General features: G+C 47.0%; 2 protein-coding genes across 3 annotated transcripts in view; both read right to left on the bottom strand.

Annotated features, from left to right (window-relative positions):
- Positions 1-15,129, bottom strand: part of LOC119373948 (transcription factor IIIB 90 kDa subunit) — a 55,343-nt gene that overhangs the window by 15,555 nt on the left and 24,659 nt on the right. For both annotated transcript variants that reach the window (XM_049411306.1, XM_049411307.1), the window contains exons 6-8: positions 5,528-5,771; positions 3,899-3,999; positions 3,635-3,781 (exon numbers count right to left, since the gene is read on the bottom strand). In XM_049411306.1, coding sequence (XP_049267263.1) covers positions 3,635-3,781; positions 3,899-3,999; positions 5,528-5,771 — 492 coding nt within the window. The remainder of the gene's footprint in view (positions 1-3,634; positions 3,782-3,898; positions 4,000-5,527; positions 5,772-15,129) is intronic.
- On the bottom strand, positions 10,556-14,880 carry LOC119373947 (splicing factor 3A subunit 1). Its single transcript, XM_037644008.2, has 2 exons — positions 13,187-14,880; positions 10,556-11,867 (listed from the first exon to the last, which is right to left on the bottom strand). Exons 1-2 carry the CDS (start codon positions 14,774-14,776, stop codon positions 10,956-10,958), a joined length of 2,502 nt encoding a protein of 833 aa, XP_037499936.1. The 5' UTR covers positions 14,777-14,880; the 3' UTR covers positions 10,556-10,955.

Below are 15,129 nucleotides of genomic sequence, written 5' to 3'. Positions count from 1 at the left end.
GTCTTCGGGCCGTATAATCTTGCAATTATGCTTTCCAGGGTGTTAGAAGAGCTGGGCGGCGTTCAGGAACTGCTCAATGCATAATGTGGTCGGAAGCTTCCCTCCCCAGTGGCATGCAACAATCATTTCCATTGCCTCTAAAGTCAGCTATCGTGGACGCTCCTTCAGCTGCGCATACATCTTCGCACCACCAAATGACGTGCTGGGCATTCATAAGCTACCATTGTGCATTCTCTAATGCCAACGGCAATAAAGTTTCACTTAAGTCTGGCTAAACTTGCGTGTTACCACAAGAAGATGCTTGGTCAGTCAGAAAATACAAAGAAAGTACAGTGCTCACAGATTGAAGTACGAATAATTTAGGGCTTCGTAATGCACTACGTTGCATTGTCTTCTGTTTGTGACATATTTGCGTAATATTGGCTCGTACACTTATGTCAGAGCCAATATCAACTTTAGTGGCCAGATTCCGAGCAACATGACACGGTTATTTCAAGCAGTCGTGCATACCAGTTGTTATACTAAAAATTGGGATGTCGCGTTTCAATCCGCGGTCACTGTACCTTGTGGTGACGCCACCGCTGAAGTTGCCACGCCAACTTATCGTGACGTCATAGATTTTTTTCAGTGCGTCTACTTAGGCATAAGTCTTTATGGCTAAATAATAATTACATTGTGTTCTAAGGGAGTCATACACTTAAGGGGAGATGCGGGTCGAAAAACGCGAGTTTTCTAAAAAATTATCGATTTTTTGTTTTCACCTGTTTTGTTAAGATTAGTACCTCTACTGTTCTGAAAAAAAAGAAATCAATGCCGAGACTCAACTGGAAACGCTTTAAAATTGCGTCTAAAGAGCACAAGGTGGCTGTCAAAAGGCCGAAAGTGTGTCATCTTCGAGCACCTTGCCGCCGATAATGCGCCGCCGCTCGCCATTGTCGACCGCATGAGGCGAAGAGCCGAGCCTCACTGTTCAAATAACGACGGTTTCCCGCGCTGCTGCAGCGCAAGAAATAATAGAGACGCACGTGTTTGCCGCCTTTTTCGAGCGCGGCGACTGGCTTTAAATCACGTGGTACGGATCGGGAGCCGCCATTGGCCGCTGCGCGCCTGTGTGTGCTGTGAAGCCTACTTGCAGGATCCGTGTCTCGTTGAGCAGCACAGCTGAACAACGCTTTTCTCGAGCGCTTATCCATTATGGATGAAGAAAGCCGTAGGAAGCGCGGTCACCGGCCTGTTAAGTTTCACGCGGCGCACAAATTTCGAGGACGCCGGCGCAAATCGAAGCCGAACACTCAAACCACGAAAAGAGCGTCTGCTGCCGCAAGGCATAGTGGCAGTGACACCGATGCGTCCGGCGAGTTTGCCGCGGCATTCGAATGTGTGAGTGCCTCCCAGAAAAAGATCGGACTCTTCGAAGACGAAGAAAAATCACAGGACGACGAGTCTTCGTTGATTGCTGATATGACAGCACTGAACATGTTGGTTTAATGGAGGGCACTCAAGTTTTGAACGTGTTCTGGAAGAGCTTGGCGTGCTCCCGCCTCATGATCTGGTTACTCTTGGCACATCACGGGACAGCACACGCCAGAAAAAAATGTCTCAAAAACTAACAAGAGAAGCAAGGGCTCGTCGCCGTGCGCTGAAGAAAAAATCTCTTGTCGAGGAGTCAGCTCGAAAGAGCTGTGAGGGCCAAACCTATGGTGCTGGCGCATTTTAATGGCAGTGGCCACTACAAGGAGGATTGCTCTTTCTTGTGTACAAATTTAGTCGCATTCAATGACATCTTTGATAAATAAACACGCAATTTTGACTTTAAAACTCGTTTTTCTCAAAACACAAATTTTGCCATTTTTGTCAATGTGCCCCTCCTTTTTCGGGTACTTCTGGTGCTCAGATCTGCATGAAATTTTTCCCAAATTTTTTCCAAAGTACGTTAAATGCAATTATCTTGTTTAAGTTTCAATATTCTTATTATATAATAAAAAAAAGTTATGTAAGCTTTTACTAGGGTAGGAGAAATATGAACTTCCCACGTTAAAATTTTTCACGTCTAGTACATATTTTGTATGGACTTCCTAATTAGTTATTTGCATTCCACACTTTATTTGAAACATTATGAACTATCAATTGTAAAAAATTATTGAAGTTTAGGTCTGAAAAGAGGGGGGGCAAAAGGCTTAAGTTTTTCACTTTGTCATGTTGCAGAACTAAAAGTATGCAACTTGCAAGAAAACTAATTATATATTTGAAATCAGCATAAAAAGTTCTATAAGCAGCTCAAGTTTCATTGCTCTAGGGTGAATATTAAAGAAAAAGTGTCTTCGAGTAGCATCTCCCCTTAACACAGTGAGTTTCGTTAAATTCTATTGCACCTATGTGGCGAAAGCACAGAAAAATAAAAGCTGAAGCTTGTGACATCACACTCGCATTCAAAACTGGTGTTTTGGCGTTAAGTTCAAACAATGAAACATTTTTAATAGGGATGGGCGAATAGTAAATTTGAGTTTCGAAGCAAATCCGAAGCGAATAGTGATTTGGTCGAATAATTTCGAATCGAATAGTTCGAATAGCATGTACCACATATTAATATGAAAAATGAGCATTTTTGTCACGACCCTTGTACAATATTTTTAAGAATTGGAACTAGGTACGAGTTAATGTCACTTTTTTGGTTTGAAATGAAGTGGAAGCAACCTTGTACAGTATCAATGAGAAGAAAGAGTAGAGAAGGAAAGGCAGGGAGGTCAACCAGTTCAAGAAAACCGGTTTGCTACCCTACACATGGGAACAAGGTGGGGGAGATTTAAAGATGGAGAGGAAAGAGAGAGAGAAAGATAGCACATGACACAGCTCACACAGAGTCAGTCACAGTCCGTCACTCTTGCGTGGTACGTGTCATTACGGTCACAGCCATTTGTCCAAGTCCGTTTCTCTTAAAAACCTGAGAAGTGCCTTCGTCGCCTTCAGCTGCGATGTCTTCTGTTGACGACATGTAAGAATAGTTTCAATAGACATTTGTCTATCGTCAAGGCGCGCTATAACGGATGCCCGCGACTGTCTCTGAACATTTTATACCGGACGGTCGCACAGGATGCGGTGTAGGATCTCCTCGCAACGACAGGCATCAAGATTTGAATAGCAGTAGGGTTCAAGTTCAAGTGGTACAATACGTTACAATTTAAAAGTAACTATACTTGGCAGCATATAAGCACATATAACATGCTTTTAAACTTAAAAAAAAATGTACATTTAACCTTGAAGTGCGGCTTCGCGGCAGTGCAGATTTCCCCTGGATGGGTGGTTTCACGGCACGGCAACTATACGCTGCAGTGAAACCAGCTTTACAGGAGGTTATGTGCAGTCAAATATATACATATATTCGTTCATTTCGAATACTTCGAAATTTCGAACAATATAAATTCGTATCGAAGCAAATTCGAATTCTTTAATATTCGTTCGAATATTCGAAACGCCCGAATATTCGCCCATCCCTAATTTTTAACCTTCATTTCCTGTTCTATTAACCATGTGCTCAAAAATAACGACAATAGATTTCTCAATGAACAATTTATCCATGGTGCTTTGGTGCCGCTTTGGCGCTCCACTGTAGCGGAATTGAGAATGTCGGTCTCACCTCTGGTGGATGAGGCAAAGCGACCGCGAACCTTTCGCCGCCGTTCCTCCAGCTCAGCCTCGATCTTTTTCTGCAGTTTCGAGATCTCCTCGGACACCTTTTCGATACGGCCCTGCTCTTCCGCGCTCTGCTTCTGCTTCTTCCGTGCTGCCTGCACACCATCACGACAGAAGGGGAGATTGGTTTTTCAATCCTACGAGGTTGACGCCTTGTTCGCGACAAAAAAAAATCAACAGGCAAAAACCAGGTCCAATAAGTACACACTTGCCTTGAAACAGGGAGGGTCTTGCTCTTCTTCCAGGTCTATCGACATGAACTCATCGAGCGTCAGTTTGCTCGATGGCGTCTCCCCAAACTCAGTCAACCTGCGCAAAACTTGCATATTAATACGGGTTTGCAAATATCCCAAAAAATGCCAAATATTGAATTGAACGGTGCCTCCTTCAAGTCAGTTTTATAAACGAACAGCCACTGATTCATAAGAGTGAATATGTTTAGAATAGTTTAAGAATATTTCAGAATGTAATCTGCAATGAAATAAACGCCACGTGAAGTATGACAGATTTCATCCCTGTGGGCGTAAGACACGAGAGCTTTTGTGTAGTGCAGCTGTTGGTGTCGCTCGAGGATCTATATTTTGCCAACTGTACAACAATAATTCACACTCTGAAGAGTTCTGCGCATGCGAATAGAACCGGCTTATTTGTTCCCGATGCTCCTTTTCTCCCTTTAATGCTAAAATTATAAAAACTAGGGCGTAGACGTATTTTTATAATAATACACTCAAACCTCATTATAACAAAGTCACACCTGCCACGGAAAGAAATTCGTTATATCCGAAATTTCGTTATAAACATTTATTTGTAACACTGTATCTATTACAAGACTATTCTTCATTTACTTCGTTATAACCGATAATTCGTTATATTCATGTTCGTTATATCGAGGTTTGAGTGTAGCTAAAACAGCTGTCCAATACTCAGAAACTAGCAGAACTCGTTGACGGCCTAGTGTGCTATGCATACTTGGAAGTAAGACGCTGCGCGAAAGAGAGGCACTTTCACAAGAGCGGTTACTGGGACAAGTGCAAAACTCACACTGCTTATTCATGTGCGAAGGCACTGAATGAATAGGAAAAGATATGCACATACACATACCTAAATACACAGCACAGGCACATACAAGAATGAGATGCGTAATTACACGTGTGGAGCCAGAAACACCTCCCCTCTACTGCAGAGGCTGACGGAAGGCTCACTAACACAAAACATTTGCCTTCTTTGATAAAGCGTAAGCTTCAAGTACCAAATGTGCATTCGTACTGCCACTTCTACTGATAATCTTAATCTCATAAAGCCGAGGATCACAAGTGCATGCACTTGCTTATCCTCCAATTGTGACCGGTTTTCTTTAACCCCATAACCACTTTGATATTTTGATAAGTTCACTCCTTAAAAAAATTTTTTTAAGTACCGGTATTGAATATTTCTCTTCTAATAGCAAGTTCTTGCTAATGAAAGAAAAAAAAATAATAAAAGCATATATGAAGTCAAATTAGCTTAAAGGAGTTTAATTTCAATTACTTAGAAAAAAGGCCGGATACCTGCTAATAATTAACAACAAAGAAGAAAACAAGCACAACAATGCTGTTAAAAATTTCAGCATTCTGAAAACAGTTACATCAATCTGACAATTTTAATCATTCCGAAAACGACGGAAACCTTTTCCGCCAAGCAGACAAGCTACACTCGTCCAAAACAGATTTGGGACAGCTTGGCAAGGACGTGCTGCACTTGTTTGAAATGGGAAAGGGGCATGAATCGACTTGCCCAAGAACAAGCTCATTCAATCGACCCTTCGCAACAATTCGGGTCAGGGGGGGTGGTCACTCACCTCTTGCGAATGGTGGTCTCGCACACCTTGACGATGCGGACAAGGTCGCGTATGCTGCGGTTGAAGTCGTGCAGCCGGGAGGCGACAAGGAGTGCGGCGCCGCACAGTCCCGACGGCCGACGTCCCGTGTGCATCCAGTCGCGCTTCATGCGCTGCACCATGCGCAGTGCCGTCATCGACACCTCGTGCGTCTTGTCTCCGAACTCCAAGTGGTGGGCGAAGCGTGTGATGTACAAGCACGGGTCTGCGTGAAAGTGGTACGGCTCACAGTGACCAGAACGAAACAGTTGCGCTGCGTTTCGTGCTTCTGATTGCAAACAGCATTTCTTTGGCTAGCGCGATAGATTACGATGCGTGGACGATCCATTTTCCGTTATGACATCACTCATAAGCAACAAATGAATCCAACAAACAATCAAGCCAAAGAAAGCATTATTTGTTGTTGTTTGAATGCGGCAAGACGCATTCAGACACCCAAGTTGAATGCAAATGAGTTCCTCGAACTGCGATTGGCAACTGTTGTCATACAGATGCCATTTTGCTTACCTGTGTGACAGCAAACTAATTACGCTAACAAGGGACGTCATTTGTAGTAAACTCCATGACATCTGCCATGTGACGCTGGTGTAAGCCTCCGCTTTATTGTGATGAGCAAAACAACCATGCAAAGACCTTTAAACAGACTCGCAACCCAGCTGGACTCCGATAAACATAACAGAGCTATTTAGCAATATAAATGTTTCTCGCTTTCAGCTTCTCCTAAGAAGCATCACGAAACTACGTTTTAACCAAGTTCCTATTTACAGGCGTCAAGGCGGTGCTGCTGTGTTAGCAATGTCCGGAACTGGAAGCAGCACAGGCAGAAGACAAGGATGACAGGCAAGAATTGTGCGATGGGGCAAAGTTAGAAACATCAAAAGTAATCGCTCGTAGCCAACCACTATGCTTGGAAAAGTGAAACCAACATGATACAAGTGTCACAGCCACCCCATATAATACCCCAAAAAGGTTTCAGTGGCACCCTTTTGTGGATAGTAGCACCTGACCAAGCTGCGCCCAGACTACCACAGTCATGCTATGCACTAGTTAGGAAAGCCAAGCTAGTTGCTATGAATGCATTGTACAATAGCACGAAAAACACAGGGACACAGTCGTGTATCGTCTGTGCAGCCTGTGTCCCAGTGTTTTTCACACTATTCTACAACGCATGCTGCGCACACTTTGCGAAAACTGTATGCAGAATTGTACGAATAACACGTAGTTACGTTTCTCACTGTTTTGTAATTAATTCAGTTACCTTCTTTTCTCTCTGTGCTAATTATCACTGTCATTCAATTAAACGTAACCAGTTGCTCTGTTGACAAGAAAGCACGATGAAAAACACATCTTTGTGTACCCGAACTTGGTGGGAACCACAACGGCATGGCCCCGGCAGTGGTGCAAGCAGCTTCGTGGTTGCACATGTTTAAATCAAGCAAACCCACGCAGAGTCTCTGCAGTTGTTTCACTCTTTGTCTCAATGCCCAACCAGATGTTGACTGACTACACTCCAGCAATAGTTTGCACCCTGAGCCGGGGGAGTCAGTTTGTCCCATAAGAATAACCGTCATCCGACTTGATTTTCGTTGCCTTCCCTAAAAACTTGGCGTTCGCCACTTTCCTATCAAATTGTTATCTGGAAGTACCAGGCACAGGAATGGTAAAGCAAATGAAAGGCATGCAAGATGATAATTTGCAGTGTTTTACGTGCAAAACCACAATATGGTTATGAGGTACACCATAGTGGAGGGGCTCTGGAAATTCCGATCATGTGGCGTTCTTTAACGTACACTGACATAGTACAGTACACAGCCCTCAGCGTTTCGCCTCCTTTGAAATTCAAATGCTGCCAGCCGGGATTGAAACTGTGACCTTTCGGTCAGTGGCTCAGCATGGCATGCAGGATAGCCAATCATTATAGCTGCGAGACAAAAATAAGCCCCAAAAGGTGCTACTTCATCTTGAGTCTATAGTTTAACCAAAGCTAATGTGGTCCAACAGCAATGACACCTCACGTTTTCAGTGGCAATATCGGGAGCCGCTCCTCCAAGGGAGTGCGAGATAATAAAACTGTAAAGCTCTACGTTTCATAGGAAATCATGATTTGCAACAACGCGGTTGGGTGCACAAATGTCACAATACCCATAACAGCATGCCACGAGTCCTTCCCTCCAGCACACATGCACACCTAGTGTGTTTTCAGTGTTTTTGCCAATTGCTTTCAAAAATACAAGAGGGAAGATGACTAATGAAAAGTTGTCAATGAAGTTTACAAGGTGTGAAGCGCTGCAAAGGATACCATAAAGCAGCCAGGTCTACTGGGTGTGTTTGTACAGCTATGTTGAAGGGTTCCTGAGCCACACTTGGCACTTGGTGAAAAAACACATACAGCGGAGAGCAGACGCTGTGAACAGCTCAGCCAAATCCTGTGGTTGTGTGTGGCGAGGATAGGACGCAAGTGGAGCACAAAGTTGCCACTTTCTGAAGCGGCTTCTTTACAAAAAGAGGCCCGTACTTACAATCTTCAAAGTGCTGTCATACCATAGATGTTTCATTGGAACAAAAGATTGCTGCTATTGGCCGATAGCCAACATAGATCAAGAGTGGTGTTTGTGTTTCTGGTGACAGGGTGCTGCCACCACACCCTATAATGCGCTAAAATTACACAGTACCCTCCCCCAGCGCACACAAGAATCACACCAGGAGAAAGTGAGTTTCATGACACACATTCCTGGTCACAATGCTCGTATGACATAGCTTCTTTCCCCTTTGTTATTCCCCCCCATGTGGCTTACAGCATGCTCGTCAGGACAAAAGACAAGAGAAATCTTTGCAATGATCTATTTGTGAGGCACTAAGCAAAGTTACTGAAGTCAATCAATGAATACTTAGAAGAGCAGTTCAGGACCCCTTTAATAAGGACTGGAATGAAGTAAGGCAGAAGTAATGAATTATTTAGTTATTCCCAAATTACTTTTTTCTGGCAGTAAATGCCAACCGAAATGCATTACTTTTCTTAAAGGGACACTAAAGGCAAATAACAATTTATGTCAGAGTGAAAGCTCAATGTACGACGTCTAAAACGGCAATATTATCAACAGCAGCGCCCTACTTACCGAGAAATTAAGCTAAATGTATCACACGATGAGCGCCACGAGTGGGACATTTTGGAAGTGATCCCAATGACGTGAGACAGCCCGACTACAATTAATCAGTCGTAATCAAACCAGCTGCAATAAAAAAAGAACCTTCCGTGCATCAAGAGACGTAATAAAATGCTGCTTGTTCGTTTCCGTTTGATTCATGGAAAAAAAGAACCTCTTTGGCGTTGCCATGGGGAAGGGCGCACGTGGTTCAAAAGTTCCGTTTTCGCCGAACTGCGCTTTGCCCGGCGCCCTGCTTCGCTCTCGCGGTCGCGTCTCAGTGGTAGTTTCGGTATCGCGTACTGCCGCGTGTGTTTTGCACGCTCGTGAAAGTCGCTCTGACAGAAAGTTCGACAAAATGCCGCATGCATGTGATATTGCTGGATGCCTGAATGGTGCACGCCGCCAGTGCACGCCGCTGCGCAGTAAAGGCGGGCAACGTTGGGCACGGCAACAGTGACGTGAGAAAGACCGCCATCAGGCGGGTGATTTGAAGTGCGCTAACGCGATGCGGACCACTAATAGGAGATTTTATTTCAAAATAAGCACTTCCTTGGCATAAAAGTAGCACTACGAGGTTTCTGGACCGCTATTTCAACAATCAACGTTTACTTAATATTTGCCTTTAGTGTCCCTTTAAGGAATAGTGATCATTTATTTTTTCCTGTAAGGTTTACAGGTCTGGCTGCATGTCATAACTAGGGCTCAGTGTTTTTGGAGTTTATTTTTCTTGAAATTCGGAGGGTGTTTTTCGGAGTTTATATTTTTGATGGAAATCCGGCATTTATCAGAGTTTATTTCTCGTAAATCCCCAATTCTCCGAAATTTGGAGTTTAATTATGCATTATTCTTAATACTCCAATATCTGAAATGAAATGATATCTGAGCACGAAAACATCAGAAAACACGACACATATTTTAGTTGTCTGGAAGGTTTGAATGCACAAACACATATACACACAAGCATAAATACTTGAATACAAAACACCTACGTTTGTGCACATTACAACCTTAAAGCTAGTAGTAATAGAAGCAAGCATACTTTTCGAGGTCTGTATATTCAATGCCGTGTCGCGCTCCCGGGGGCCCTACGTACCTTGACGTCTCTCGCTCCGTGTGCGACAAGCCCTTTGATAAATGTGCGATGGATGCGGTCTGCGAGATACTGCTGACGTGAGGTGAAGTTCATATCGGCCAAACTGGCCGATGTATGAATTACCGCTCAGAACATACTCCTTTGATAAAGAACGGAACAGGGTAATAGTGATCAACGCTTCTTTTTGGGCGAGTTGGTTCATTATGGAGCAAGGAAGTACCAGCGTGAACACACACCCACAAGAAAAACGACGTGTACTAACCAGCGCTGACTGACAACCGGATTTATTGACAGAATAACCCATCTTGTAAAAGACAGAGTGAAGCACAAGAAAAAGGGGGGGGAAGGGGGGTTCATATTGGCCGTTAAAATCAGAGTCTATCGGATAAATCTGAATTGTCAAACATTTTACCGGTGAGTGTTTACCGGATTTTTTCGGATTTATCCGAAAACATGGAGGCCTAGTCATAACAAAATGTGCCCCCAAGCCACGTGAGCTCGCAAGCTTGAAGTTTTGATGCGTCGAGGTGAAGATGCAGAAATCTGTAGCACTGGTCCTTGCTATGTGCAGCACTTGACGGCAAATTTATTTGCAAGAAATCCGGGTAACAAAAACTAAAAAACAGATGCACCTGTCCACAGTAGTGCCACGTAAGACATGAACAGACTGTTCATGTATGTTCATGTAAGCATGCTCATTTGTGTTGTGCATCAGAACACCTAAGTGAAATACATGAACACCGAATTGAGTACATATAGATGTGCTACACTTTAATTTCACAAAGAAAGGAAAGATACAAACAGTACAGCAGCAAAACGGGGCAAAGGTACGCATTTTCTGACAGACCAACTGTCCTTTTATTTCATTATGCCACATATTTCAGCATCAATGCAGGCATTCACATTCCACCCACCTTCAATTGACAAGGCAGTTCAAGACAACTTTACGCATGGGCTAACATAAAAAGCCAAATGCAGGACAATAAAAGTGGGATCCGTTTCCTCACTGGTTCTTTTGACCACCTTGTTCCCTCAGTCATGGCACAATGGTGGCTACTCTGGCCGAGATGAAAGGGGGCCAGCTGTTGGAATCCTTTATAACAGCTATCTTATGCCTCGAACAGAAAAACGAAAACAAAATGACAATTCACTACTTCTTCCTGCCACCACGCTCCTTGACTTGAAGCACGATGGTCGAATTCGGGCCGAGGTTGTAATAGGCCAGCGTATTCGAGTCCTTGACGAACATGCCCTCGTACTGGAGCTTCTGCTTTCCGGGCGGCATGCCGAGCTCCTCGTGAAGCTTCGCCTTCAGCACCGACACTGTGTCTGTCAGCGGCAGAGTCATGGTCAGAACCTGGCCGTTCAGCTTCCATTCCACCTTCTCCTGGGCCCCCGGCACCTGAACCCGCACCGTGACGGGCCCTTTGTTCTTTGCCAGAAACTCTGCCTCTGGAATCAGGTTCTCCTCCGTCTTGCTCTTCTTGCTCGGTGGTTCGTCGTCTGCCGGCAGGCTCGGAGGCATCTCCGGCGGCAGTGGCGCCATGGCCGGAGGCATCGGCGCGAACGCCATTGGCGGATGAGCTCCCTGCGGCATGCCCAGCATGCCCGGCGGAGGACGCAGGTGGGCGGACATCAGCAGGCCCTGCGGGGCGGCCATCATCGGACGCGGAGGCGTCGGCACGGGCGGGTGCGCGATGACGGGCGCCATCTGGGTCCGCAGCGCCGCAGGCGGGAGCAGCGTCGGCGGTGCCGTCGACTTCGGAGGCGGAGCCTGCGGCGGCGGAGGGGGCTTCGGTGGTGGTGGCTTTGGCGCACTCACCGGCGGGGCGGCCGAAACGGGCGGCGGAGGCAGGGGTGGGAGGTTGGACGGCGGAAGCGGTGGCAAATGTTGCTGCTGGGAGCCGTGCTGTGGCTTGGCTGGGCCGATCCGTTCCTTCTCCTCGTCGGGAAGGAGACCCTTTATCTTGTGGATCTGCTGGATTTGCTCTTCGATAGTGATGTTGGCACGAGCGGCGCGTGTGGCCGCCTCCATGCTGGCTGTGTGGCCATCCCAAGTCACCTTTAAAAGAAGAAACAGAGAAAACTTGGTCACACAGGGGCGAGTTAAATGTAAACAGTAAACTGCATGTAAATGTAAACAGTAATCCTCGAACGCCTCAACAATGTGAATGGGCAATGCACAAGGTCGGCAGTGTTTACACAAGAGGCTGCAGATTAAGTGTGGTGCAAGCGCAATTACAAAAAAAGAAAACAAGTCCGCAAATGCTTTGAACTCTTGAGCAACATCCAGAAAAACCTCACCATAGCTGGACAGCTAATTTATCTGAGGCACCGATTCAACGTAGCAGGTCCCATTAGTCAACACGAAGAGCACGACTGCACCTAACTTTTCAGGCGTACGCTTAATATGTATGACCGACTACCACTAGTGCCATGCTCTAGTCATCTGAAGCAACTCAAGGCGCAGTTACACCACAGAGTCCGTCAACTTCAGAAATAAATCAGCTCAGTGTTACCACTTTAAAAACTTTTCCATTTGCAAGAACCACACGTCACTTGCAACCGTTATGGGCCGACTCACTATATTCAGCAAAAGGCGACAACCTAAAACAAAATTAAGACCTTCACAGCATCAGGCTCTCCATTCGTTTCTAGTGTCTCGTTGTTCTTGCACCACTGAACTTCAGCTGCAAAATTTGTGAGCTTCTTGTACACTGCCGTGAACCGGTTTGAAGTGGTGCAGGCAAACCTAACGGACATAATATATCTGGATGAACAACGACCTCAGAATCTTCTGCAATATTTTCCAGGGCATTCAAACTTCAACCCATAAGGAGAAACACAGATTCATCTATACGGCAACGTTAACAGTCTCAAGATACACAAGAGCTACTGACGTCATTGAAACGGGGCGAATGTAATTAACTAAGCCATCATAGTCTCTGGCTGTCACTGACAGTGGCAAAGCCTCATATGCAATTCTTAGGTTCTCACTAACAGTAGCTGTCATTCGTGGCAGTCGTTACCCATCCCAAAGTGCATTATTCCTACTTTACGGCCTCTGTAAACCAAGCAGCCAAGACAAACAAAAGTGTACAGTTTCAAGGTAGATGAGTGCCGAGACTGAGCAAAGGAAAACAGACGCAGACAGGAAAGATGCAAATGAGCATCTGTTATCTATTTTTTAGCATCAGCAATCGTCTACCTTTATATTTAGTGCAGAAACTTGGGTGCATTGGCGAAATGTTGGAAGGACCACAGGGACAAGAAAGGGCGACACACACACCTTGTCCCAGTCTTCTACTGCGCTGTGTCAAATGTCGCATCAACTCGCCCAAAAACTCACGCTTATGAAACTAAAAATAAGGGTTTCCTCACCTTCTCTTGGGGGCGTCTGTCCTCCTCGCCAATCTTCTTTCCGATGGCTGTCTCCTCGTCACCAAATCCGAAGATATCCGTACGGCGCTCGGCGAACTGCTTCAGGCTGCTCTCGATGGCCGATCCGGGAGCGAACACTTCGTCCTGCTGCATCTTCTCCTGGATGGCGCGGTCGCGCTGCTCCACCCAGCGCGGATCCAGGAGTCCGATGCGCATATGCTCCTGCATCTTGTCCGCGGGAATCTTCTCGCCCGTGATGGGAGAGATGAGGTACTGCTCCGAAGAGGGCTTCGAGGGCTTGCCGCCCTTCGGGTTGTAGTCCTTACGCACGACGACTTGTTCGGGGTTCGGAGGTAGGGGCGGGAGCTGAGGGGGCGCCTCCTTCGGAGGTTGCGGCGGCGGGCTCGGAGCCCGGGCCGGAAGACTCGACGACGTGTTGGTCGTTGAGGTCGCCGTCGATGTCGGCGTGGTGTCCTCGTCTTCCTTGTCGCTCGCTCCTCCGCCCTCTTCGTCGGACTCGACCTCCATCTCGACCTCCTCCCCTTCTTCCTCCATCCTCTGTTGCGCCAGCACGCGGGAGCCGACTTCGTCCGGAGTCGTGGGAGGCGGAAAGAGTCCCTGCTCGTTGGGCTGGTAGTCGACCGTCTCTACAACGACGAAGTCGTGCCAATCGATCTGCGCGTATTGGACTCGCTCGCGTTCAGCCTCCTCTTCTTCCCGCCGCTTCTGCGCCTCCTGCAGCTTGGTCCACTCGACGCGGTAGCGTACCTGGTCCAGGATCGACTTGGGGTCCTCGGACTCGCGCTTGAGCCTCGGCATCAGGTCCTTGCCCGGCACCAGGATCTTGGTGTACTGCTCGAGCAGCTTCATGAAGTAGTTGAAGAGGCTGTGCTGCGGACGCAGGAAGTCGAACTGGTAGTTTCGCTGTTCCCGGTTCATCAGATTGGTCAGGAACTGGCGACCGTTGCGAGCCACGAACTGCGCCGTCAACTTGACGATGTCCAAGTCTAGAGCAGAGATTGAGGGCGGGTCGGCGACGAATTCGAAGTCCGGCGGAGGCTCCTTAGGCACGATTGGTTGTTCCACGACCTTAGAGATGAGGTCCTGCTTAGAGGCGGGAGCGCCTGACTGTTGTTGCTGACCTGGCTTAGTCGGGGTCGGAGCGAGCGCCAGCTCGGGCTGTATCTTGCCCTCCTTGGCTTCCTTAACCTTGTGCTGGTAGTAGGCATTGTACGGATCACCGGAGTTCAAGAAGTTGAACTTGGAGTTGTTGATCTCGTTCTGTCTGATGCGAGCCTCGAACTCGGGTCCGTTGCGCGCTACGAAAGCGGCGGTTTTGTCGACGATGTTGCGAAGCTCGGGAGGCGGGTAGATGATGCCAATCGTCGGTGCTTTAGCGGGGGCTGGTGGTGCCGGTGCCGGCGGTGGTGTTGGTTGTTCGGGAGCTGCTGGAGCGGCGGCCGGTTCTTTCGGTGGCGCCGCCGAGTCGACGGCTGCGGTGTCCGACGCCGTCGATGGCGCCGCGTCCTCTTTGGGCGCCTGCTCCTCCATTGGAGGAAGCACGACGGCGTCCTCCACGGTGGGAGGCATGACTTTTGCGAGCTCTGATCGCCTTTCACGCCGTTATTTCGCGATTCTCTATGCGAAGCGCACCAAACAACACACGCTACAGCAAAATGGCGTCGTCAAGACTGTTTATGCTACAAAATAGACGCCCGCTACGCTGCACTACACACACGTCGCGTAACGGCGTGGTAAGCAGCGCCGCCACGCACTTTGTCTTATTGAAATCACGGCCTTCGAGATCACTTCAGCGTTCGCAGATGATCGCGGAGATACGTTCAGCCAGGGAAAAACCCCTGCTGTTTATGTGAAGACAGCCAAAGGATCACAATTTTTACTGCGGGAGCCAAATTCACGTCACTCGGACAAAAGTGTCCTTA

The sequence above is a fragment of the Rhipicephalus sanguineus genome, chromosome 11 (genome assembly GCF_013339695.2).
Source record: "Rhipicephalus sanguineus isolate Rsan-2018 chromosome 11, BIME_Rsan_1.4, whole genome shotgun sequence".
Taxonomy (NCBI): Eukaryota; Metazoa; Arthropoda; class Arachnida; order Ixodida; family Ixodidae; genus Rhipicephalus; species Rhipicephalus sanguineus.
This window is presented reverse-complemented; position numbering and strand designations above follow the sequence as displayed.